Source organism: Heterocephalus glaber, unplaced genomic scaffold (assembly GCF_053883595.1).
Source record: "Heterocephalus glaber isolate CG9 unplaced genomic scaffold, H.glaber_assembly_v1.0 deba00001743, whole genome shotgun sequence".
NCBI classification, from domain to species: domain Eukaryota; kingdom Metazoa; phylum Chordata; class Mammalia; order Rodentia; family Bathyergidae; genus Heterocephalus; species Heterocephalus glaber.
This window is the reverse complement of record NW_028258449.1, coordinates 3,301,358-3,325,618: the sequence shown is the minus strand read 5'-3', so window position 1 is coordinate 3,325,618 and position 24,261 is coordinate 3,301,358. Positions and strand designations below refer to the sequence as shown.

General features: G+C 35.9%; 2 protein-coding genes across 5 annotated transcripts in view; both read right to left on the bottom strand.

Annotated features, from left to right (window-relative positions):
- LOC101709629 (fibrous sheath-interacting protein 2-like) overlaps positions 1–7,961 on the bottom strand; it is a 38,615-nt gene extending 30,654 nt beyond the window's left edge. The window contains exon 1 of one of the 3 annotated variants that reach the window (XM_087200350.1): positions 1,327–7,961. The gene's annotated coding sequence lies outside the window, so the exon portion shown is untranslated. The remainder of the gene's footprint in view (positions 1–1,326) is intronic. The other 2 variants (XM_087200349.1, XM_087200352.1) reach the window with 2 other exon arrangements.
- A 6-nt stretch (positions 7,962–7,967) lies between these two features.
- Positions 7,968–23,374, bottom strand: LOC147821408 (fibrous sheath-interacting protein 2-like). 2 transcript variants are annotated; one of them, XM_087200347.1, is made up of 6 exons: positions 16,489–23,373; positions 16,050–16,175; positions 11,573–11,734; positions 10,747–10,836; positions 9,638–9,777; positions 7,968–8,095 (listed from the first exon to the last, which is right to left on the bottom strand). In XM_087200347.1, the coding sequence occupies exons 1-6, from the start codon at positions 17,038–17,040 to the stop codon at positions 8,086–8,088; spliced, it is 1,080 nt and encodes a 359-aa protein (XP_087056473.1). In that variant the 5' UTR covers positions 17,041–23,373; the 3' UTR covers positions 7,968–8,085. The 2 variants fall into 2 exon arrangements, with proteins under 2 accessions (XP_087056473.1, XP_087056474.1); XM_087200348.1 differs by lacking the exon at positions 11,573–11,734 and having other exon boundaries at positions 16,489–23,374.
- Between the last annotated feature and the right edge of the window lie 887 nt (positions 23,375–24,261).

Here is a 24,261-nt window from a genome sequence, read left to right as displayed (position 1 = left end):
GACCAAAGAAACTCAAAGCAGAGGGCTTTTCCAGTTAGGGCTATCAAGAAAGACTTCATGGAGCAGGATTTAACCAACAGTAGGATTTTGACAGGTAGAGACAGGGAGCAGATTGTTCTAGGCTGAGAACACTGGATAAAGGAAGCCAGAGAAGTGGGAAATGTCAACTGTGTTTTTGGAACAGTCAATTCTCTCCTCTGATGGGAACAATGACATGAATGAAGTGCTCACTGTATGCTAAAATACTGGGACTCCATCTTGGTTGTTTGGGGTATTACCTTTGTTTTTAGAAGAGGAAACGTTAACTGATTGGTTAAATCACTTACCTAAATCATTTGCATAGCTATGAAATGATAAAGCAGGAGTTAGACTTCAGCAATCTAGCTCCAGAGCCTGCTCATGACAACCCAGGTCTTCAATGATGTAGTGAAATAAAATTGATAAGGTAGGATGGGATTGCACTCAATATGGTGATGTATGCTTCCTTTAATAGACAGCAAATGTGGGGCCAGGAAAAGAGATCATCAGAATAGTTTTAAGTGTAATTGGTGGTCTGGACAGTACACAAAATAGATTTGAGGTAGATAAAAATAAGAGTAAACAAACGGGTTAGTAATTTACTAGGGTGACGGGGGACTGTGACAAAGAAATATGGTATTTCCTAATACTATGAAGTATAGATAGTTAAAAACAGTGTACTGTCTTATGTTCTGGTCATCCAATTTTAACTAATATTGAGGTGAAAAACTCACTATACTTTTATAGTGTTAAAAATAAAATGAACAAGTTCTTCTTACTTCCCAGTAATAGAAAAACGTACTAATAATAAAGGAAGAAAAAATAATAGGAAATAAAGTCGACAGAGGGTTGGGCATAGCAAAGTCATGGTGCTATTCCTTCCTCTTAAACTTTCTTCATATTTTTTTATTTTTTTATTCTCTCTTTTTCCTCTTCATTGTATTGTTTCATCCTTCCTTTTCCTGATTCTATTTTTACTTATTGGCAATAGGGGAGAACACCATGTTGACAAAGCAATTTAATCTTACAAGTTTTATGGTTTCTGTAGTGAAAGCAGCATTATTTTAAGTGTAGGGAGGCTGCAGTATAAGACAACCTGTCTGTTATATCCCTTGGCAGGGTTGTTTTGGCTTGTTACCATTTTTACACATGGCCTCCTTTGCAATTTGAACTTTAACATGGAAGTGATTAGATGACGGCCTGGTTCCAAGTGTGTAGCAAGGATAAGCACACAGAATAAATACACAGAAGGATTCTTCTGTACATAAGCATTTCCTACTTAGTAGCATCCTTTTCTAAAGTTCTCACATTCAAAATATGCACCATCTTGTCCACTGCATTCAAATGCGTTTTTATCCCCATCTTCTTTAAAGCCAGTTTCTTGAATTTTTTGTAAATGATAAGTCATTTTTTTCTCTAGCAGGGGTTGTTTCTAAAATATTAAAGACAACTATTGGTTAGTGCCAATTTGCCATTTATAAATGCAAGACAAATATTTAAAATATGGTAGTACATTGGAAATCAGCTGTCATCACTCTCGCTTTGTAACTTGTGAGTTCACACTAATTACAAAAATGAGAGGGTGGTAAGAGTTGAATTTCCATTTGTGATCAAACATAAAACTGTATTTTTTTGTGGGTTATTTTCTGTTCTTGCTGAGACCAAGTCTGCTACATAGTCTAGGCTGGCCCTGAGCTCACCATGTTGGCTCAGCCTCTGAGTGCTGAGATTACAGGCTGTACCAACATGCCTGGCAAACAAGAAGAGTAAATTTATCATTTAAATGCAGTTTACATCACTGCATATTTCTGAGGAACTGTAGAGTTTCTGATCAGATAGGATCTCTTGCATGCAACTGTCCTGTTAACATTAAGTAATCTCCCAATCACCTTTAACTAAAAGGTCTTGAAAGCTTAACCAAGTCACTTAAGCCTCCACAGATAAACACAATACACGAAATGTGACTTCCCTTTGTGAATCTATGTGCCAGTATTGAACGTGGATACAACAAAAAAGAGATAGCTATGCAGATCTTTGTAGGGTTTTGAAGTATTCAACAAGAAAATGAATCAGCACAGGATTTCCTAATGAAGAATCAGACAACAGAATTTGGCATCTATCTGAAGATAGGACTCATATCTATTCTCAGAGTCACACTGAGTAGAAGCCCAAGATGAGTCTTGCCTCAATAATAAGGAATAATAAGTCCCAGATGAAACATGACTCTGGTTCCATTTTTAAAAACCTTTTAAAGTATGTATAATAAACTATTTCCAAATAAATTACATGCATCCCCAATAAAAACTAATGAACATTTATAAGAATATAAAAATATCCAATATACAAAATACAATTTACAATATCTGGCATACAAAGAATACCAGGCATGCAGAGAAGCACAGTAAAATGACCCACACAAAGAAATAAATCAATCAAATAAAATCAACACCAAAGTGACACAAATATTATAAGGAATAGCAATATGGTCAATATAACTCCATTCTGTATGTTTACAAATAAAATTAAAAGTGTGGTAGATATAAAAAGAACCAAAATGAAGTTTTAGCATATGAAATAATTAGTGAAAAATATAAGTAATGGAAGAGGAGATACTACAGGGGAGGATAATGTGAATTTATTAGAAAGCTAGAAGGAAAAAAAATGAAGACTTTCAGAGAGATGTAAGGCCACTTCTAGTAGCCCGATACCTGCAAAGAGGAGAGAAAATATAAAATATAAAATATTCCAAAGTTGATGAGAATAATAAATTCACAGCTTCTGGACGCCCCAAATACCAAAGAACAGAATAAAATGCCACCAAGGTATATTTAATCAAATTTCTTAAAACCATCAATACAGAAAAAAATTAAAAGTTGCTGGGATGGGTTCATATGTAAGAGAGGGGAAAAGAAAGTTAAGGACTGAAGATTTCTTTTTGAAAACAAAGCAGAAAACACAGCTGAAAAGTATATTTAAAGTTTGAAAAGAAAAAAAGTGGACGGACAATCCCATACCCAGCTGATACTAACCACTATATATTAACCAATATATACTCAGAAAATCTTCCAAACATAAATGCAAAATACCTTTTAAGATGCTCAAAAGATAATTGCACCGAAACAAACATTAAAGAAAGCCCTTCAGAAAGAAGAAATAAATGACACCAGAAGGAAAAACATGTAAAAAGTAATGAAGAACATCAAAAGTGGTAAATTCATAGCCAAATATATGACTTGTTATTTAAATCATATTAATACATAAATGTTTAGACAAAAATGTCAATGTGTGGTAGAATTTATACTCTCTATAAAAGTGAAATGCATGACAAAGACGGCATAAAAACCAGCGGGGGAGACAAAGTGTAATATTGTATTGTTCTTATACTATATGTAGAGTTGTATAATAGCACTTTAAGTAAGACCTACTGTAATAAGCTAAACATGAGAATATGCTATTATCCCTAAATCAACCACTAAACCACAAAACAAGGGGGCAAAGCTAATAATTCAGCAAAATAAAAAGGAATATTAACAAATCCAACGAAAAAGAAAATGAAGAAGAGAACAAGGAAAGGACAAAGAAAACAAATACTGAGATAACAGATTAATACTAATTAATAATCATATTAAATGTAAATGATCTAAACACTTCAAATAAATGCAATGGTTTTAATACTGAAAAATAAAAAAGTAAAATCCTTCTGTATGAAAACTGCAAAAAAGAAACTGAAAATAAAGGTCAAATAAAGGTCAAATAGAGTTTTAAAAGTTAAAGGAAAATGTTATACATGCTAACAATCAAAACAAAGCTGTAGTCACGTTATTAATTTTATATAAAGTAAGATACAGCAAATAACATTTTGTTGGGAAAAAAAGGATATTTTTGTAATGATAAAAAGAAAAAAAACAATCACTCATACTCAGAAGAATCCTAATGTACCTAATGACTAAACTTCAAAGATGTAAAACAAAAACTGATAGAACTACAAGAAGAAATAGACAAATCAAAAAATATAGCCACGGATTCCAACAATTCTTTCAATAGGTGAGAAAGAAGTAAATAGAATGTGAGCTACGATTCAGAAGAATTGAACTTGATAGTTGGAGCACAATACAAAATACTCAACCAAAACCAGTAGAATACAAAATTTTTTTTCAAGTAAGCGTTGTATCTTAAGAAGAATGACAAAAAGGTCATTTTTTATAGTAAAAGAGGCTCATTTAAAAAGATACAAGAAATAAAAGTATGTTCTGACCACAAGAAAATTAACTTCAAAATCAGTAACAGAAAGATCTTTAATTTGTCTAAGAAAAATAGGCAAATTAAAATATGTTAATTGAATAAAAGTATAGCATATCAAAATTTGTGAGATCTTGATGAACCAATAGAGAAAAACACAGTATAAATTTCTCTATTGAAAAAGAAAAGTCTCAAATTAATGAGTTCCATTCGGAGATAAAAAGCTTATTAAAAACAAAATCGTATGCAAAAAGAATAGAAAACAATGAAGGAAAAAAAGAAAAATCTAAATAGTTTAAGAATAAACTAAATAGTTTAAAACTAATAGTTTAAAAACTAAATAGTTTAAGAAAAGCAGTAAAAAAGAAATAAAGAAAATAAAACAGTTTTAGCCAATGCTGATGAAGAAAAACAAGTTATAAATTATTGATGTTAATAATAAGAGAATACGTCATCATTAGAGTCACTATATCCTCAAAGGATAAAAAAGGAATATTAGGAACTCTGCGCATAGGTTATGGAATTTACATGAAATAGAAAAAAGTCCCTAAAATACATAAACTATCAAAGGTCTTTTAAAAATAAACAATATTCCAAATAGACTTATACTAAGGAAACTGAGGTTAAAAACCTTCACATAAAGAAAATTCGAGACCCAAATGACTTCACTGATAAAAATTTAAGAAATAAAAAATACCAACTGTAAACGAACACTTCTAGAAATCTGAACAGGTAATACAAACTTGCACAAAGACACCATTATCCTGATTCCAAAAGCAGACAAGGACATTTCAATAGAAGAGAATCACACAGTAACATCTCCTTTACAAAATTCTAAACAAATTTTTGACAAATTCAATACAATTTTGGGTATATACAATATTGCCAGATTATCATATATATATATATATATATATATATAAAAATTCCTGATAACATTTCTCAGAAAACTAAAAATAGGAGAGAATTTCATCATCCTGATTGATGAAAGGCATCTGTGAAAAATTCAGTTAACCTGAGCAGAGATGTTTATAAACTTAATGCTTTCCCTTGAGGTCAGTGACAAGACAAAGATAACAATCCTTTTATCCAACATTATACTAGAGATTTCAATCATATAAGAAAAACAAATAAAACATATTCATAGTGATAGATAACAAGATAATCAATGTAGAATATCAATTTCCATGTAGAAAAATAAACACTGGAACTAACTGATTTTAACAGTGTAAGAGGTATTATAAATAAATATATATATCAGTTACTTTTCCATATACTAGTATCAAGTAATCAAAAATTGAAAATAAAAATACAGAGTACAGTAGCATAAAAATTATGAAATCCCTAGAGATGTATCTGCCAAACATATACATTGAGATATGCATTGAGGACTATATTACATTGGTAAGAGCAATTAAGAAAACCTGAATAAATGGACAGATAAATCTGGTTCAGGAGATAAGACTCAATATCATCAAGATGTCATTTGTGCCCAATATGATCTACAAAGTTAACATAAGTTCAGTGATTTCAGCAAGATTTTTTGATAAAAAGTTGATAAATGAACTCTAAAATATATATGAAAATGTGAAGAACTTAGATTAGCCAAAACAACTGAAGAAGAAACCTGTAAGGCTAACACGGCTAATTTGACAAATTACTAAAGGAACAATAATCAAGAAAAAATAACAGGTAATAGGTCAAAGAATAGGAAAGAACTCAAAAGTCAACTCACAAGTTGTTTTTGACAAACATGTCAAATGAAAAATTCAGAACTTTTGATAACTGCAATATATGCACATAATCTGAAGTGACAGTTACACATAATACTAAATATGAAATAAGACACAGAAATACTAAAACAATACAAATGAATTGAAGATCTTTTATATGAAAACAAGATTCAGAAAAAACAATTCTAGGACAACCCCACTGGTCATGTGAGTGCTTCAAATAACTCCGCTGTTACCGTGTTGAGGCAGCCCAAGCTGTGATAACCCTGTCTACAATAAGGGGCCACATCTAAGGGTACCCCATCCCGGGCCAAACCTCTCTCTATCATCTATTGCATAGTCTCCACTAACACTAAAAGGACTTCTTGAATAGAAATTGACATCAGGCAAAAAGTGAGGTGGAATCTGTAACACTGTATGGCTCTAACAAAACAGACACTCCCAGAGACACCTGGGAGCAAAACAACTTTGGAGGCTCTTGCACTAGAAAAAAATGAATACTAGAAAATAATTACACTAAGTTAGAATCAACTGGGTCTGCCTCATGAGAAGTGAGACTCTCGTAATACTAAAGGTACATGTAACAGAATGAAAGACAAATGTACATATTAAATTTCCAGTGCTTAAAAACATTTTATATTGTATGTTCCAGCACAAATAAAACTATGTCAATCTCACACTTCCACCTAGTTTGTCAAGAACAAACTAACTAAATTGCTATTTAGAATTTTAAATCATTTTTTTTTGTCATGGAACATTGTTAACGGTATTTTATTAAGAAAAGGCAGTCTATAAAGCAATCTGTATGTATTATAGCATTTATTTAATTATTGGAATAAATATTCATAGAAATATTCATGAATGTGTGTATTAAAATGTTAGTAAGGTAATGGTGAGATTACAGGAGTTTTTCTTATTCTGATTTATTCTTTAAATCACAAAATAGTATATATCTTTAAACAGTATATATCTTTAAAAGCGTTCAAAACAGGCTTAAAAACATTACTTCATTGGAATAAAATAACTTTTACCAAAAATTTCTGATTCTAAGAAAAAAATTATTAATTTTCATAAGAATTACAAGCACAACATATGGTGTAAAGATATAGCCAAAAGGAGTTACATCAAACAATAAGTACTTTTTACTTAGAAAGTAAAATAGAAAGACACAGCACTCAAAATACAGCAAACATTCATGGGTCAGCGCCTGCACTCTCAGGACTAGCCAGAACTTCAGAGTCAGCCGGGGCGACCCAGTGAGACACCATGTTTAAAAGAGTAGTGTTTTAGTTTTGTAAAATGCATACCATTTATTTAGGATAACTAGTGCATATCCATCATGCAAAGTGATTTTTACTTTGAAAACTGAATGAGCAAAACCTTCTCTTCAAACAGGCCAATGGAGGGGTTAAAGCTCACTCTACCTTTTTGTCCCTCTCTTTGCGTTTTTGCCTTTGGTGTTCTACCTTCTGTTTTCTTTTAACTTCTTCTGGGATTTTTGTCAGAAGAAACCTCTCTTTTGTCTGCCATTTCTGCAGAGCAGTGTTATTACACTCAGTGTACGTCCCTTACCCTATGACACCTTTGTTTTCCTTAACAGAAATCTGGTCAGGTATAATGAAAGTCATACATTTGTTTTAGAATGGGCTTCACTCACTATACTCCTAATGGGAAAGCAGTATGATTATTTTTACTAAAACTCAATTTTTAAAAATTTTCCTCTCCAAGTTGAGGGTTTAGAAGGCACTTAAATAAGGCCCAGTGACTTCTCACACTGCTCTTGTTAAAAGAAGTTGATACACACATAATTTACGATGTTTGCCTCATTATTTTATGGAATAATGTATATCTGTGAAGAAAGTGTAATGCGTATAAATTATTTAGAATGAAATGACTTCAGTATGACAGGGAAATGATCTACAAATGGAAAAAGTTATCAGAAAATTTCCCCCATGTTTTAAATATGCTACCTCTCACCTCTTCAATTTTCCGACGAGGCAGCAGTTTTCTCCTCGCGTGTTCCCGCTGTCTTCTCTCCTCCCTGCCCATCCGGAGGAGGCGCTGCTCCTTTGCAGCAGGTTTGGGTTGTTGTAACTTACTTATTTCTGAGGAAGAGTGAAAATGTCGCTGAAGCTGAGTCAGCTGTTTCCCTCACTCTAGTGCCACCCTTTCTCATATTCTGAAACTCTCTTTTCCTGCTTTTCATTTTTTGAACTACAGGAAGTTTTTCTATTGGTCCTGCTCCTGGATCTTCAAGGCACCCTGACTCACAGTGTGGTACACATTTTAAAGTCTTCCTATTATATGCATATGAGCTACGAAGGCAATGATGAAACGTGGCGCAAACCAATCGAAAGCATTTTGTACAGTAAGTATTCATGGCTCAGTAGGTTTAGAAATACTGATTTGCAGACAAAGCTGATGCAACTGAAGCAGTGACTTCAAATATAATAAAGCACAGTACTCTTGAATTTTCTAGAAACAAATTGGAGACTAGTTTCCTTGAAATATACAAGTCTTTGCACAAATCTCCTGTCTAGTGTTTGGGCCTTTGGTACAATGCATCATAAGGCACCAATACGAAATGAAACGATAAAATGCAGGTCTGATAGTGGGTCACAATCTCTCACTCCTAGTAAGAAAAAAGAACGTGTAACATTCTCACTCATCCTAAGAGATGTACTTGACAAGCAGTATTAATGACTGGATGCCACTGGGTGATAGCTGAGTGAACTTAAGGATCTTTTTAGAGACACCACATGTTAATATTTACACCAGATACAACAAACTTCTGTTTTGGCTTTGAACTAATTTCTTCAAATTTAATGCCATCAGTCCTTAAAGATGGATCACAAAAAGTTTCTACTATTTGATACATGTGCTAAAATTATTTTCTTTCTCTCTCCTCTCTTTGTAGAATTTTAAATCTGGTGTACCCTTCAATTATTTCTTTGGTATATTTCTGAGATTAATTTCTTTGGTAGAAACTTCCCATTATAGTCTTGGCACCTGTAGCACACACCTCTGCCCAGTATTAGCAGGCTATCTTGGCACAAGATTCTTATTTCAGCTGTGTTACATTGGAAATAGTGCAGTCAGCTAAATTCACTTCCAGCCAAGGTCAACTCAGCTCCAGCTAAATTCCTCCCCTCTGAATTAACTGTCTGTTCTCTTCAGCAAAGATACGCTGTGCCTTCATTCTACCTACAGTCCTGCCTGCCTGATACTTGTTAGCAGCAGGGGTCCCAAAGCCTGCTCAGCTTGCTCTCTTCCCAAGCTTGTAATGAATAAACACTGGATGTCCCGGGAGTCTTTTTGTCTTTGTTGTGCAGAGCAGTTTAGATGGGCCCAAGGCTCAGTTTCTCTCAAGTCTCTACCTGTGTGTTATTTACTATTTCCCACTTTCCTGTCTTGCTGAGGTCATACTGGCTTGCAGGAGATTAGGAGACCTTCAGGGGTCTCTGGTAACATCCCATCCCCTTTTCCTATAGGCACCAAGTTTCCCAATTCCTGTCCCTCTTGGTCCCCCTTCTTTCTCTCCACTTTAAGGGCTATAGAAAACTTACCTTCCTGAGTCCTTTCCAGGATGTTCCAGTTTATCCGAGTCTACTACATACATGTAAAATACACATTGACTTGAATATTACCTGGGCCTTATTAACCGCTCCTGGTCTTTAATAGATTGGGTGCCCTTGTGCAACAACCAATTCTGGAACCGTGTAACATCAGAAGACTCAGGGACTATATTGTTTTCCTCCAGTTTCTGTAGTTGTTTTACAAGCATTTTCTATTTATAAAAAAATGTGCATTATAAATGTATAATGTTTTGTATACGTCCCAGGAATAAACCTGCTAAAACTCCTATATTTTATCAATGATGAATTGTTTAACTATATTTAAGTCCATCCTTTAGAAACATGGATAAGTGAACCAAAATAAAGATGTATCTCTCTGAAAATAAAAAAATAAGCATTTTATTTCTCCTCTAAAATAATTATATAAAAATATCAAAAATGTAAAGGAAAATGTCTAGGCACAAAGAGGGGAAGAGGGAAAACACAACAAAAGGATAATAAAGTTATGTTTTCCTCATACTCTATTAATCTTAGACTATAAAAATGTAAAATCACACTTTCATGTTGAATTCTCTTGCCCCAATCCTGAATTCACTCACTGTCATGCACATTTGCTCACACATGCCAAATACAATTTCGAGTCAAAACTCAAAAGGAACTCACTCACTATTCCCACTCACTTTACACCCAAACAATCGAATTCATTTTTAAGAACAACATTTTCTATCAGATAAATACAAGTACATGTGTGTAGGTACCAGGGCACTGTGTACAGGTCCCATGAGTCACGTGTAGGACAGTATGGATAGTCATACTCTCCGTCTTCTATTGCTTAAACTGTTTTGGGTTCCACTTGTAGAATCTTGATGTCACAATAGACGCTTCTTATTGGTCACAGGTCAATAAGAAGGTCACAGGTCAGACAGAATTGATGGCTTTGCCTAGCCTCTTAATTACCGAGTCACATCAGCTACTGATGATGTAGTGATACCAACCTTCCCTTTCCCCTTCTTGGTGAAATACAGCAACTTCCAAGACATCACATATTTCTACTCTAAGTTTTCATTTAGAAAAATATTTACTTAGTCAGTAAGGTCAAAATATTATAAGAAAATATTCTACAAAGAAACAAACTGTTCTTCTAAATTACTTAAATGAACATAATTAAAGACGTAACTTACTTGTTCTCTTACATAGTTTCTTTCAAAGTCTAATTTTAAGTCAGTGAGATATTGCCTGTACTTATTGAATTCCCTCAAGCTACAAACAACCTGCAAAGGAAAATAAAAAGATATAAATATTGTAAATATATATTTAACAGTGCGAGCAACAATTATCCAGAAGAAAAAAATAGTTCTGATTTTCAATTGAATGACATTTTGGTACCAAGTAATGAATTACTGGCAATTTAATAGGTAATATGTCTTCACACTTGTTAATCAAAAAGTAATTTCTGCCCAGAAATATTGTTTTATTAATATGACCTATGTTTTAATAAAGAATATACTACTCACCATTAATTGGTATTGTTATTAAAATATTATTATTAAAATATTATTATTAAAATAATAATGCCAGTTAATTACAACTAGGTTGTAATTGTAAATGTGATGGTAAGCACCAGTAAGAATTATTCTATCAAAATTCTTACAAATTGAATTTTTCTACATTCCTATTTCAAGTTTTAAAAAAAAAAAATATCCACGACAAGTATTCAGTCCCTTCAGAGTAAGAGAGCTCTTTATAGCTGGCCAATTAATACATCTGTACCTCATCAAATTACTTGTCAATAATCTTTTGATTTTACAAAGAAAAATGTTAAGAAAGAAGCAATTTCATTTAGAAACAGTCAGATTTCCTTTGACCCAAATACTGAATATTTCATGGAACTGAGCATGAACTGTCCTTTCATAATCAAGTTGATATGGGCCCTCCTGTGCGATATAGAAGCAAATTTATACCAAAATTTGAAGGTTTTGATTTAAAGAAAAGTCATCTTCAACCCACTTTATTATTTTCGGTGGTGAAGCCACCTTTCTTCAGTCTCCTCAGGATATCTTTGCGTCTATAATATCCTTTTAAATGTGGATTATGGAGACTGTTATATTGGTTATCCAAAAGTCGACAATAAGGATCTCTCAGGTTAAAACCATAGGAAGGTCGAAAAAGCTGCAAACACAGATTCAAATATGTTAGAAATGCAAAATTAATGCATTTTCACTTTTACAGAACCCATTGAAGTGGGCAGAAAACACAACATGGGAAGAACCTGAACTGGAGAAAACTACCAGCAGGAAGATTTACTGTGCACAAGTAACTGCCTTTCACTTCTTTTACTCATCTGTGTGAATTGTTCTGAAGGCCCAGCCTCATGCATAAGTTCTTCACCTGTTCCACATCAGCCTCTGACCCAGAGAGTATGAAGACAGGAGGAAAGGAAAAGAAAGGAAATTGTATATAATTCATTCACAATAGAAAGCTAATGTTTGGATTTTCCCTTTTGTTCCCCTCTCCCAGATCAAAGTACTATATTCAGGAAACAGAGGGATAGTATTATTTATAATATTTTAGTCATCTACAATGAAAAGAATAAAAAAATCACTATAACTAAATGGAAAATAGTTGAAATAGTAGAAGTTAAAACTTAAGTGTTAAATATTTTTGGGTTGAAGACTCATTGTATCTTGGGGTCTTTAATGAGAGAAACCCGATATTTTCCACGTGGTAATGTCACAAGAAAATTCAAGGTCTATTGTACAGTTACTACATTTAAAAAGCAATTTTAAAGCATATTTAAAAGAACTCAGGTTTCTCCATGTATGTAAGGATCACATTAAACCTTATGAACTTATACGAGGAGAAAAAGACAATCAGCTAATAGTCAAGTTTCTTTTTCTTTTACTTTAGAGGAAAACAGTGATTTATTTAATCTGTTTTACGGATTAAAACTTTACCAAAGGGAATTTTTGGGATGCATTCTTAGTTAATTTTTCAAAAGAAAATGAAAAATGATTTTCATTTTGAAGGAATCGCTGAAGGACAAAAAGTGGAAAATGCAAGTGTCCAACTTTTAATATCCTGGTTTCAATCCTAGTACTTAAAAAAAATGTGTGCGTGTTGTCTTTGCATTGTTTCTGTTTTAAGTTTTTGGCCACAAAAATACAAGCTTTAGTCTAAAGCAATTCCAGGAACCACTTGAACAGTAACTGGAATATGCAGAGATTCTGAAAAGCCAGAGGGCAAGTCCCCTGTTTGCAAGTGTCCAATACAATTCATACCAATACACAACATTGTGTACCAGTCCACATACAACAGCACCCACCGTCTGTGACTTCCGTGTGTGCAGTTTGACTGCAGCTGCAACTGCATTGCAATTCTGAAGACTCAGGAGCAGACTGGGAGGGACCTTACAGATAACCCCCAGAACGTAGGTAGTATGGCTTTGTATGTGAGCAAAGGGGTGCACAGGGGGAATATGACTACACAATGGATTCCTCTACCTTGAAATGCTTCTTTGTTAATCTATGATCTCTTGTTTAATGCCAAACTTTAATCCCTTCCAAATGGCCTAATCAGAAATCTAGATTGCCTGATAACCAAATGGATCCTTGAGAAAGCAGAGAAAGGAATTCTATGGCATAGATACTCGAATTCAGTGAAGCTAAATATGAAGCCCACATTTTTCTGGGAAAAAATAATAAGTCAAGGAGGGAATTAATTGTCTCTTTTAGACAGTGGCATACAGCTATCATAGTGGCATACATCTGTCAGCATGGTTTAGATGTTGAATTTTAGCTGTAACAAGCACACAGTTCTCAAAATGAAGCCAGATTGCTTCACCTGTAAACAACACTTTTTAACAAATCTACTTTTTGGAGTTATGGTAACCTTTCTGTTGTCAAGGTGAATAATAGGTTTTGATTAAGTCATGCCAATAATAACAAAGTATTACTTCATCAAATAGATCAAATTGAGAAAAAGAATAATCTCACAAAGTTGGTCTTTAGGGAACTAGTTATCTACCTAATTATAATGAAATGAATGTATTTTGGAAGAATTAATGTAATAAGGAATACAGAGAAGATTTTTTAAAGTAAGACATTTTTAAAAAGACACTTTTAAAAGCAGTAATAGAGAAGTGAATTAGCATAATATATTTGAGGAAGTAGACAAAAGACAGAGCTAAGTTTCCACACTAATTTGCATCATTTATCACTAGTAATGGAATAAATTTCAAGCACATTTTAGGAGAGTTAATTTGTACAGATTTGACTCAAATTTTTTAGACAAGCCTATTATTTTTTAACTAATACATCACACATATAGATTGTGTAGTGATGAAATCAGGGTAAACATATCTATCTCCTCAGTATGTACCATCTCTTTATGTTGTAAACATTCAAAATGCTTTCTTCTAACTTCTTTTTTTTTTTTTGGTACTGGGGATCGAACTTGGGACCTTGCGCTTGTGGGGCAGGCAGTGGAACCACTGAGCTAAATCCCTGGCCCATCTTCTAGCTTTTTTAAAGAAAAAGTACACAGTCATTATCTAGTCACTCTACTGTGGAACAGAGTATCAGCATGTCTCCTATAACTTAGCTTGCTCTATTCAAGTAGAACAACTTTCAGAAAAGTAAATTCCATTTTTTCCAGAAATGTTACATATTTTAAGAAATCAGACTTACTAGATAGTCTAGATTGAATATGTTCCCCTAAAACTCACTTCTGGCAATCATAAGCCCCAGTGTGTGAGTGTAAGAGGTGGAGCCCTGAGGGCACATGAAGTCATGAGGGTGGGACCTCAATAGTGGGATTTGTGCCCATATAAAAGCCCTCAGGTGCTATTATAGTTTTCTTTCTGCCATATGAGGGTTATAACAGGTCCTAACCAGAACCCAACCATGCTGGCACCTTCACCTCAGACTTCCACCATCCAGAAGTGTGATAAATTCTTGTCTTTAAGATACCCACTTTGTGGTGTTTTGTTATAGGAATCATAGGACCCCAAACTGACTAAGAAATTAAGCAAGTATAAAATACATTCTTGTAGAACTTTTTACAATACTAATCCAAGTAACTACTCAACAAGAACATACTAAACCTCCTTTGGAATTTGTTACTTAGTCAAGGGCTCCAAAGTTCTGGGGATGGCGGAGAGTTGAGGATTAAAAGAGAGCTGAGAATGAAAAGATTTCAGGGAAGTAACCATTACAGTGTTGGGAGGAATGCTACATAATTCTAGAGAAAAATCATTTGAGTAGGCCTAGTTTGCTTGCCTACAGCCCAGCTACAGACTAACTCCAATTTGGCCTCTGGTCACAACTGAGACCTCAGTGATCCCCGGATGCTGTAATCTCCAGGACAAGACCACACCTGCGGGAGTCACCAGGGAGGAACCAAATCTTCATCTGCATAGTTCCTCATTGTTCTTAGATTTCCACTGCCCCCCAACCTTTTGTTACACCTTGTTTATCCCAATGTGAACTCCTGAACTCTCTGCAAGTCATTTGTTACATTTGTTTCTCTTGATGTACTGAATAAAAGGTGTGGTAAACTGGGGGCTTTTGTCTTTGCCGCCCAGAGCAGCACTGATCAGACCCAAAGCTCAACTTCTTCTCAGTCTCATTTTTCTACCTTTCCTGTAATTCGCCGTGTGCTGCCGTGGCTCGAAGGAGACCAGGACTCACTGCAGAGGTTCTGGTAACGTCCCCTTCCCCTGTTCCCTACATTACAGTACAGCATGATTAAGTGTTGGATGAGATCATTCAACCAAAGACATGATTCCAAGCATAGATAAGCTCATTAGGGGCTGTGATAGTTCACAAAGAATCTTGAAGAATAACTCAGATTCATCACCTGAGGTGAAGAAAATTTATCAATTGAGGTATTGCAGATTTGGGAACAAGGTAGACCAAAGTACAGAAGAATTAGGGTGGAATGGATAGGGACATCATCCTGAGGAACCTGAAGCTAGGTAGGGGCTGATCATAGGGTCCTCTCTTCATACAGGCAGGCCCTTTACCATTCAATTAAATTACACTAAATATAGGAAATTATTCCAACTCTACTCTTTTCTAACCTCGTGTGTGAAATAGTATTTAGTTTAAAATGCCATAAAATGTTTTATAGAGTTCAGTCCGCGATACTACTGGTAAAAATCACAATACACAATTAAATGGCAGCCAGCAGTGATAGCCTTTCACTTTGCAATCAAACATGTTTCTAAGCAAACCAAAAATCACTACATAGGTATATCTGAAATTTTATAATTTAAAAAGTTAATGTGCTTCCATACATTATAAATTAAGACAAGATTAAGGGATCTAAACTTGATGAAATCGCTTTATACGGCTTCTAAACAGCACCTTGGGTTAGACGTGGCTTTCACCGCCCCCCCCCCCCCCCCCGCCCCAACGTTAGGTCAAACTGCATCAGTAGATTGTGTTCGCTGTCACTGATGGAGAAGAAAGCGCAGTGAGTTTACCTTTTCGCCTAGATTCGTAGTAACGAAGACAGGGTTAGTTCCTGGGATCTTGGGCACCTTCGCCCCCGGGGGCAGATCCACGAGCTGAGCTGCTCTTATCTCTGCAAAGCGGGTTTTGTGCGCCCTCTGTTTGACAGAATTGGGGAGGGTTGTGTCTCTTCCTTTATAGAACTCTCATTTACTCCAGGCCAAGTCTTCCCACTTCCACCGAGTGAGCCATGCCGAAGGGCCGGCCCAGAGGGTCGCTCCCCTCTCCCCGCTCCCGCGACCTCGACCCCCGCGGTGACCCCCAAACCCCGTGACCCCGGTCCACCTGGTGTCCCCGATTCCTTGGTGACCCCGATTCCCACGACCCCGACCCCTCGGATCCCCTGGTCCGGAGCCCCCGTCCCGGGTCCCCTGCGAGGCAGGACCAGGGCGGCGGCCGAGCGGCACTCACGGCCCCGCGCTGCCTGCTGTCCGCAGCCAGGGTGCTGGCTGCCGTCCTGGTGGCGGCGCCGTGGGCGACCTTGGGGCGGGCGCCCAGGTACTGCTCCATGGCGGCCGCTCTCGCCGTTGGCGCCCGGTCCCCTCCGACCCGATGGCCGCGGCCGCGTTCCAACGCTCGAGTTTGTAACGGGCCCGAACGTGGGGCCGCGCGGGTCAACGAGCGCCAGCGGACAAAGGGGCCGCGTCTCTCTCCCGAGCCCTGGCTTTCCGGGAGGCCCGCGCCGCGCCGGGCACTGTGGCGGGAAGCGGCCGAGCCCTGAGCCCTCGGAACCGGCTTCCCCGCGGCGGCGACACCCGCGACTCGCGGCCATCGAGGGATGGGGTCCACAGCTCCCCTCCGACCCCGCGGTGCCTCCCCAGGTCCCGCAGGGCAGACCCAGCTTCCCTCTGCCTCTCTCCAGGGGCTCCCCGCTTCTTCCTTCTCACTGTCCTTTTCCTCTTCTTCATTCTGCTCAGCCTTGCAGCCCCAGTCTCTACATTCCGCTTTCTGTGGGTCCGGCATTCCTGTCTTTAGGCAGCTACTTAGATCTTACCTTCTTTGAATCTTTCCCTCAAGAAATGACACAACTTGTCATCCCTATGATATATGCAGTCTGACATTCACTTATTTTGTACCAAACCATTGCTTCAGTGTAAATGTGAGAAAGACAGCTCTGGTTGTCAGCTTGCAATTATCCAAGCTAGAATTCTATTTTCTAGCTGAGACTGGAAAATAGAAGCCTGATCCTTAATGGCAATTATGTTTCAAAGAACTGGCTTTAGGCCCTTGAGAAAGACACTCTTGAAGAATAGAAATACATACGTGTCTCAAAGAGACAGATGAAGGATGTACAACTCCCTTTTCTGTAAATGCTCTTGGCAAAGTAGATAGGTACAAATACACAGGTGTTTGGACAGAGTTGCATATGCCCAGAGTTTTGGACAACAGCAACTCTACATGTTAAAAATTATGAATATCCTGTAACACCTCCAAATCAGATCCATTAAGTCAAAGTTCATTTCAACATTTGTAACTCCCTTCTGCCCTCTGATATAACATAAGCAGAACTACATTCCCATGGGCTTTTGGAGCTGTTGTAACTATGGACAGTCTTGTTAGGAAAAGCAAGGGAGGGGTGGAAATAACAGCTTTGGAACACATTATACACACAAGAAAAAAACGAATCAGTTTGTTTTCACTGGCTGTTGGCTTTAAAGAAATTGTTACGGTTTCTATGTGCTGCAGGGTGCTTTCATCCTACAACTTCATCTTTACTTCTTTGAGTTCAATTTTCTTTAGACTCTACATATGCATGTAACTAGGTGGTATTTGTCTTTCTGTGCCTGGCTTATGGAAGAACCAAGAAGGATTATGTTAAGGGAAATAAGTTAGCCAATGAAAAACTCCTTTCTTTTGAAAGGTTCTAATTATTCTTACAGCAAAGAAATTGATTACTAGACATATCTAGGTTCACTGTAACAGAATTTATTATATGCGTAATAAATTACATAGACTACATATAAAACACTATTGTTATTCCTTTCAGTAATTGTACTGAAATTATCTTATTAAAATATGGTCTTCAGCAATAAAAACAAATCACATAACTTTTAAAAATGCCTTATTGTAGGCTGGGGATTTAGCTCAGAGGCACCACACCTGCCTTGCTAGTACAAGGCCCTGAGTTCAATCCCTGGTACCAAAAAAATAAAGTCTTATTATTATTCATCATATTTACAAACAAGTTGAATATATTCAAAGATCTCTTAAATTACAAAATTAGCTTCCAAACAAATGCATTGAAAAATCAGAACACTTTCATATAATTACTAAAAATAATTATAATTTGATCACATTGTATTTATTTTAATTAACACTTAAATATAGATGTCTGTGCATATAAATACATGTGCAATAAATATTTGTATGAATATCCACATATATGCATATATATCTACATCACCAATAATAATTATATGTATAACATTTTATAATCACTATATACATATACTAAATATATAATCACTAATAATATATATTACATATCATATATAATTTGTATTTCCAAGCCACTAGTCTTGTAACACAATTTTCATGTTGTCCGCCAAAAAATTTTTAAACCCAACTTTTAAAAACTCACATATTTGATGGCTATTTTGGATGATTAATATACATTAACAGTTTGTTTTATCTTTTCACTTTTGGGTAGAAGTATTTTAACATACCTGCTAAGGTTATTAAGGTGGTATGTATCCATAATTCAAATCTTCATAATCAGATTTACTTAGAATTGCAAGTTCATGTATAGAAGCAAAATTCTTTATGACACAAAATTTTATGAGAGAGAGGAAGAGAGAGAGATTGGTTTTAAGGAATGGATTCACAAGATGATGAGTTTGTGGGGCTGGGAAGTCTGGATTCTGCAGGGAAGGGTGATTGACTAGAGACTCAAGGTAGAGTGTGCAGTGGCTCTAACTTTGAAGCAGTCAGGAGATGGACTTCCTTTCTCCTGAGGGAATCCAGGTCTTTTTTTAAAACTTCAGCTGATTAAATGAGACCCATTACTATTACGTAGCATCAACTGCTCTATTTAAAGTCTAATGATTAAGTGTTAATCATGTCTAAAAAGTACTTTCCCCTCAATTTCTAGATTGATATGTGACCAAACATCAGGGCCTCAGAGCTTAGGCATGTTGATACATAAACTATGACAGCTAGCGATGGAAAGAAGCTGATCCAACAAGGTAATATGGACCTGCAGCTTATATCTGAAACCTTGAGACAGGTTTGTTTGGGAATTCATTTGGATGGGGTAATAGATAAAGAAATAAAAGTTTTCTCATCAAATGTGGGTTCGTTTACTGCTCTGTTATAGATTCTTGCCAAAATTAATATTCTATTGAAATTTATATAGCCATTTTCTATTCTTTTCAGTTCTTGGCACTGACTTTTGGCAACTAAGCCCCTTATGTCTTTTTTTGCCCAGTAGAGTTCTGGCTTACATTTGTCCCTTTTACATTTTATGCATTATACAGTGACACTACTGCTAACCCAAGCAATTAATCTAAGTATTTCTCCCAAGTAAATAACTTCTTAAAATGGCATTCCAGTTGTCTTAATGTGCAGAGGACTGTAATATTGATTATGCCCAAGGCAGGCTGTGAAGACAACCCCGCAACTGGCTTGTTTATAGAAGTGAGTCTGGCTGAAGCCTATGTGCTGAGGTCAGAGTAACTCGCACCCAAATTCCGTTCCCACAACTAAAATCTTCTAACTAGAAGGACAATGTTCTAATTGCAACCATATATTTTCTCTCTTCTGTTTCTAATTTGAGAATGCTTTGTCTTGTCCTTTATGAGCCTTGTTTACATTAATTTCCGTAGAAACCACTTGTAGCTCGCCTTTAACCCAACTGATTGCCTATAAAAGTCAGTGCCTAGGACTGTCCAGCAGCTTTGTTGGTTGCACCGGCATTGGTCGTCCTGGCTCCCCACTTTCTCTTAGTTCTGTTACTTAGTGTATTTTTTTCTCAGGCCTGCGTCCTATACTGGGCAGGAGGGGACTAAAACCTAGCTTCAGGGGTCTCCAGTTTAATGTATTTACTCAGTTTTCTTCTCTTTACTAGTGTGGACTGGGTCTAACACTGAAGATAATAAATAAAGGTATATTAACAATGTAAATTACGTAGGGCTGGATTAAAACTGGCACTGCAATAGTTAAAAAGAGAAGGAAATCTTTTCTTCTTCAGAATACCAGTGAGAATAACCTGGGAATTTGTTTTCAGCAAAATTCAGATCCTTTCACAACAATAGTAAGCTTAACTGCTTTGATGAATCTTTATCTTATCAACCAAAATTATTGCTTTGGAGATAGAATATCTGCTCCAACAGTCCAATTGTAAATGAGTATAAAGATTTCTTATCTCATTGTCTCATTGTCAAATTAGCTATGAAAAAAGTTATGTTCTTAGCATACCCAATTGGAATTCTGCATAAAATTTCCTAAGTATTTATTAAACAAATAGTTCTTAGTGCCTGTTTGACTCTATTCTAGGAGACAGTAGTACTGGCATACTCTTCTACACTTACATTGTAATAAGGAGAAACAGACAGTAAATACATGATAAATGTGGAAATATTAGGTGATAATAAGTGGGATATTTTTAGAGTAGAAATACCTATCATAACCTGCCTCCTGTATTTCCTAAATTCTTAAGAGTGCTGTGCAACAGACAGTCTTCCCTGGAAGCCATGGAGCTAGGGAGGCTGAAGTGTAGGATGGAGAGGTTAGCCTTCCAGATCAGCAGGCTGGTCAGAGGAGAGTAAAGAGTGGAAGAGGAAGTTCTACAAACTAGTCAGGGTTAGAGAGCATTGAGCTTAGTAGTGTGAATAGGCTGAAAGTTTAAGTCAATTATCCAGGTATATCCTATAATAGAATGTGCCAGCAGTGTTCTAATGTAATGTTTATAAAATATATTAAATACTATATACATGTATCACGTACAGTAAAACTTTGTAAACATGAATAAAGTTTCCACTGAATAATGACTTCTATTACTATTGTTCTGTTATTATCTGTTTTCTCTTTGCAAAATCATAAACTTTTAGTAAGTTGAGTACTTATTATTCTTAGCACCAGAAATGATTATCATTTTGGGAAAATTCTATTAAAAGGTATTTTACTTCACTCTTAGTATAATTATATATTTCTATGAACTGCTCTGCTAATTTCAAGAGCCAAGGAACAGGGTGAATAATATTGACCAAATTTACCCAAGACCATACAGCCCACCAGAGGCAGAGATTTTCTTCATCCTCAGGCTTTGTGATCATAAATTTGAAATCATTATTTTACTTTGGATTTCAATATTTCTCACATAATTATGACCAATGAAATGCACTCTAATTTTGTGATATATTAAGGTATGTCTCTAAATTAAACCTAATCACTGTTGTGTAGAATGTTCTACACTGATTCAGTACACAGTGGAGTCAGAGGTGATATACTGTATAGCAGAATGTAAAGGCCTGCAGAGTGGGGCAATATAACAATATAACAAGATATCACTGGTGATTTAATCCCCTGTGGTCAAATTTGAGTTTCCTCCTTCTAGAAATAGTACACAAGATAATTAGGTAACTTTGTTCAATCACATTGTTTTAGCTGAATGTTCCATTTCAGATGATTGTAACACTACTGGGTATTATACACTTACTATACACTTATTATACACTGGGTATTATTAGAACATGGGCACATTGAGAGATATAAAGATAAAATATGCAGAATGATGTGAAAGGACTGAGGTATAATGTATATTAGTATACTTACATTGAAGATGGTAGGAAGTATAATTTTTGAGAAAATAATTTTGTGTTAAAGTTATCTCGGAGCTGAAGTATCAGACAAAGTTGAGAAAAAATAATTTTGGGGAAAGGAAACAATTTAAGTTCTGACTAAAAGGTGAAAGATCCAAATATATATTCGAGTCCAACAAATGGTTTAAAGTTCTGGAGTTTAATGTGAATAAAAAACCAGTAATCCTAAACAAAGACAGGCTGACAAGGAGTAATTTTATCCTTTGTTTGATGACACATTTTATAGCATGGAACTTGGGGAACTACTTAATATTTTTTAAAAGACACTGGTCTGTTATTTATAATTAAGAGGTAGATGGAATAAGGTGCTCTCAAAAAGAACAGGAAAGTAACTTTCAGGCAAAATAATGAGAATTAAGGGACTTTGGTTTTATCACAACCATTTGAGCTGGAAATTTCAATAACCACTCGTAACACTTTCTGTATCATCTTCAGATGTTATGTTTCTTGTGCTCTTACCTTGTCCAATATATATTTAGAATCTACAACGATGCATCTTTAAGCTCAGATTACAATTATTAAAAGTTTAAAAGAAGATATTTGCAAGTAAATACTAGCTGGCTAAGCATAGTAGCTAAGTGAATAGTTACTTGTCATTCTTTTTTGTTTACTTGAAATATGAAAAGTCTCCTGTAGATGTTAAGTGAAAGACTTCTTTGTCTAATGTCTTTGGTAGATATGGGCAGTGCTATACATTTTCAACATAGTTATTACAGCAGTATATATGGAATTTGATATACTGCATAACAAGGACACTTTAAATTACATAGTGTGTGCGGTATGCAGACTTGGAAAAAGGCCCCCAAGACTTTTACCCTCTGGTGTACATACCCTGTGTAATCAAGCCCTTCTCCTTGATGTGGATGGTATCTGTGAATATGATGGAGACAGAGGGTGGCAGAAAGAATTTGGCAGATATAATTAAGGTTGACTTTGAGCTAATCAAAAGATTAGTATACAATACGTTTACATTTATCATTGGGTACTTGTACCTGTACATGATGCATCTTAGTTCTTATTTTTTCCCATTACCTGTGCGCCCTTTCACCCCCTCCACCTTTCCCTGTTTACATAGATTTCTTTTCCATTTTTTTTCTTTTCTCATAATTTTTCCTTTCTCTTCTTCCCTTTCCCCTTCCCCTCCTACCACCCAGTTCTTTTTTTTTTTGTACTGAGGATAGAACTCAGGACCTTGGCATGAGAGGCAGGCGCCGTAACCACTGAGCTAAAGCCCCAGCCCCGCTATGCAGTTCTTTATATGGGAGTAACATATACATGCATGTGGGAAGGGGTAAAATGAAGCAGACATTGAAAAAGGAGACAAACTAGTGGGAGAGGGCCCAGGTTTACGTGCTGTGTACTCAAGGGTTTTGAAACTGGGTTGGATATCTGTAAGTGTCCAAGGAAAATATGTAAACTTCTATTTCTCATACACAAAACTTTATTTTTTGGGTATATGTAAACATATATATATATATATATATATATATATATATATATATATGTATATATATGGAAGCATGGGTGGGTAATATTTATAGTTAGGGATGTTAAAATGAAAGGTACTCATCCTTCAAAATATATCCTCATTGGGCCGGGGATTTAGCTCAGTGGTTTTGCTGTCTGCTGTGCAAGTACAAGGACCCGAGTTCAATCCCTGGTACCAAAAAAAAAACCAAAACAAAAACAATGACAACAAAAAAACCAAAACATATCCTCATTTTATTCTTTCCATCCATTATATAAAAGTTTGAATCTATGCTAAACACTTAAATTATGTAGTTTCTTTAGGCAATTTATAACCCTAGAGACCGTCTTTCCAGTGGGTTCTAGGAGCCCTCACTCACCTTGCTGGCTGAGGCAACGTCTACCCAATGTATGTGAGAATTTGTCTGGGGACTTGTTAAGCCGGAACCCTAACCTTTTCGGTAAAGGTCAAACAGGAGCTCTGGAGTGAGTGACCTGGAAACCTGCTCCCAAAGAACACCTACATCATTTTCATTCTTACTAAGCTGCAAACTGGGTATCCACGATACATCACGTTAGCCCATGGAAAACAGAAAATGTGATCTTTGGGAAAAACACAACCACAATTCCTTAAAACAGAACAGGTACTACGAAGTGTCCACACAAATGGATGTGGGAAGCTACGAAATACAAAGCTGGAAAAATACCTGAATTTATCCTGTGATGTATCATGTCCTATGCTGAAAAGCTGTTCATTTCCAAAATGCTCAACATGTTGGAAAGAAATCATTTTTTAAAGTTTTTTTCCTAAGAGAGTATTATTTTTTTTTGGTACCCAGGATCGAGCTCTGGACCTTGCACTTGTGAGGCAGGTGGCAGAACCACTGAACTAAATCCC

Bases quoted from the DNA above. Each gene is read 5' to 3' on its own strand.
- LOC147821408 (XM_087200347.1), bottom strand. From the start codon at position 17,040: ATGCCGGACCCACAGAAAGCGGAATGTAGAGACTGGGGCTGCAAGGCT. The intron at 16,176-16,488 runs GTGAGTGCCGCT...TCTGTCAAACAG, and splicing joins ACAGCAGGCAGCGCGGGGCC to AGGGCGCACAAAACCCGCTT. The intron at 11,735-16,049 runs GTAAACTCACTG...CTGTGTTTGCAG, and splicing joins CTACGAATCTAGGCGAAAAG to CTTTTTCGACCTTCCTATGG.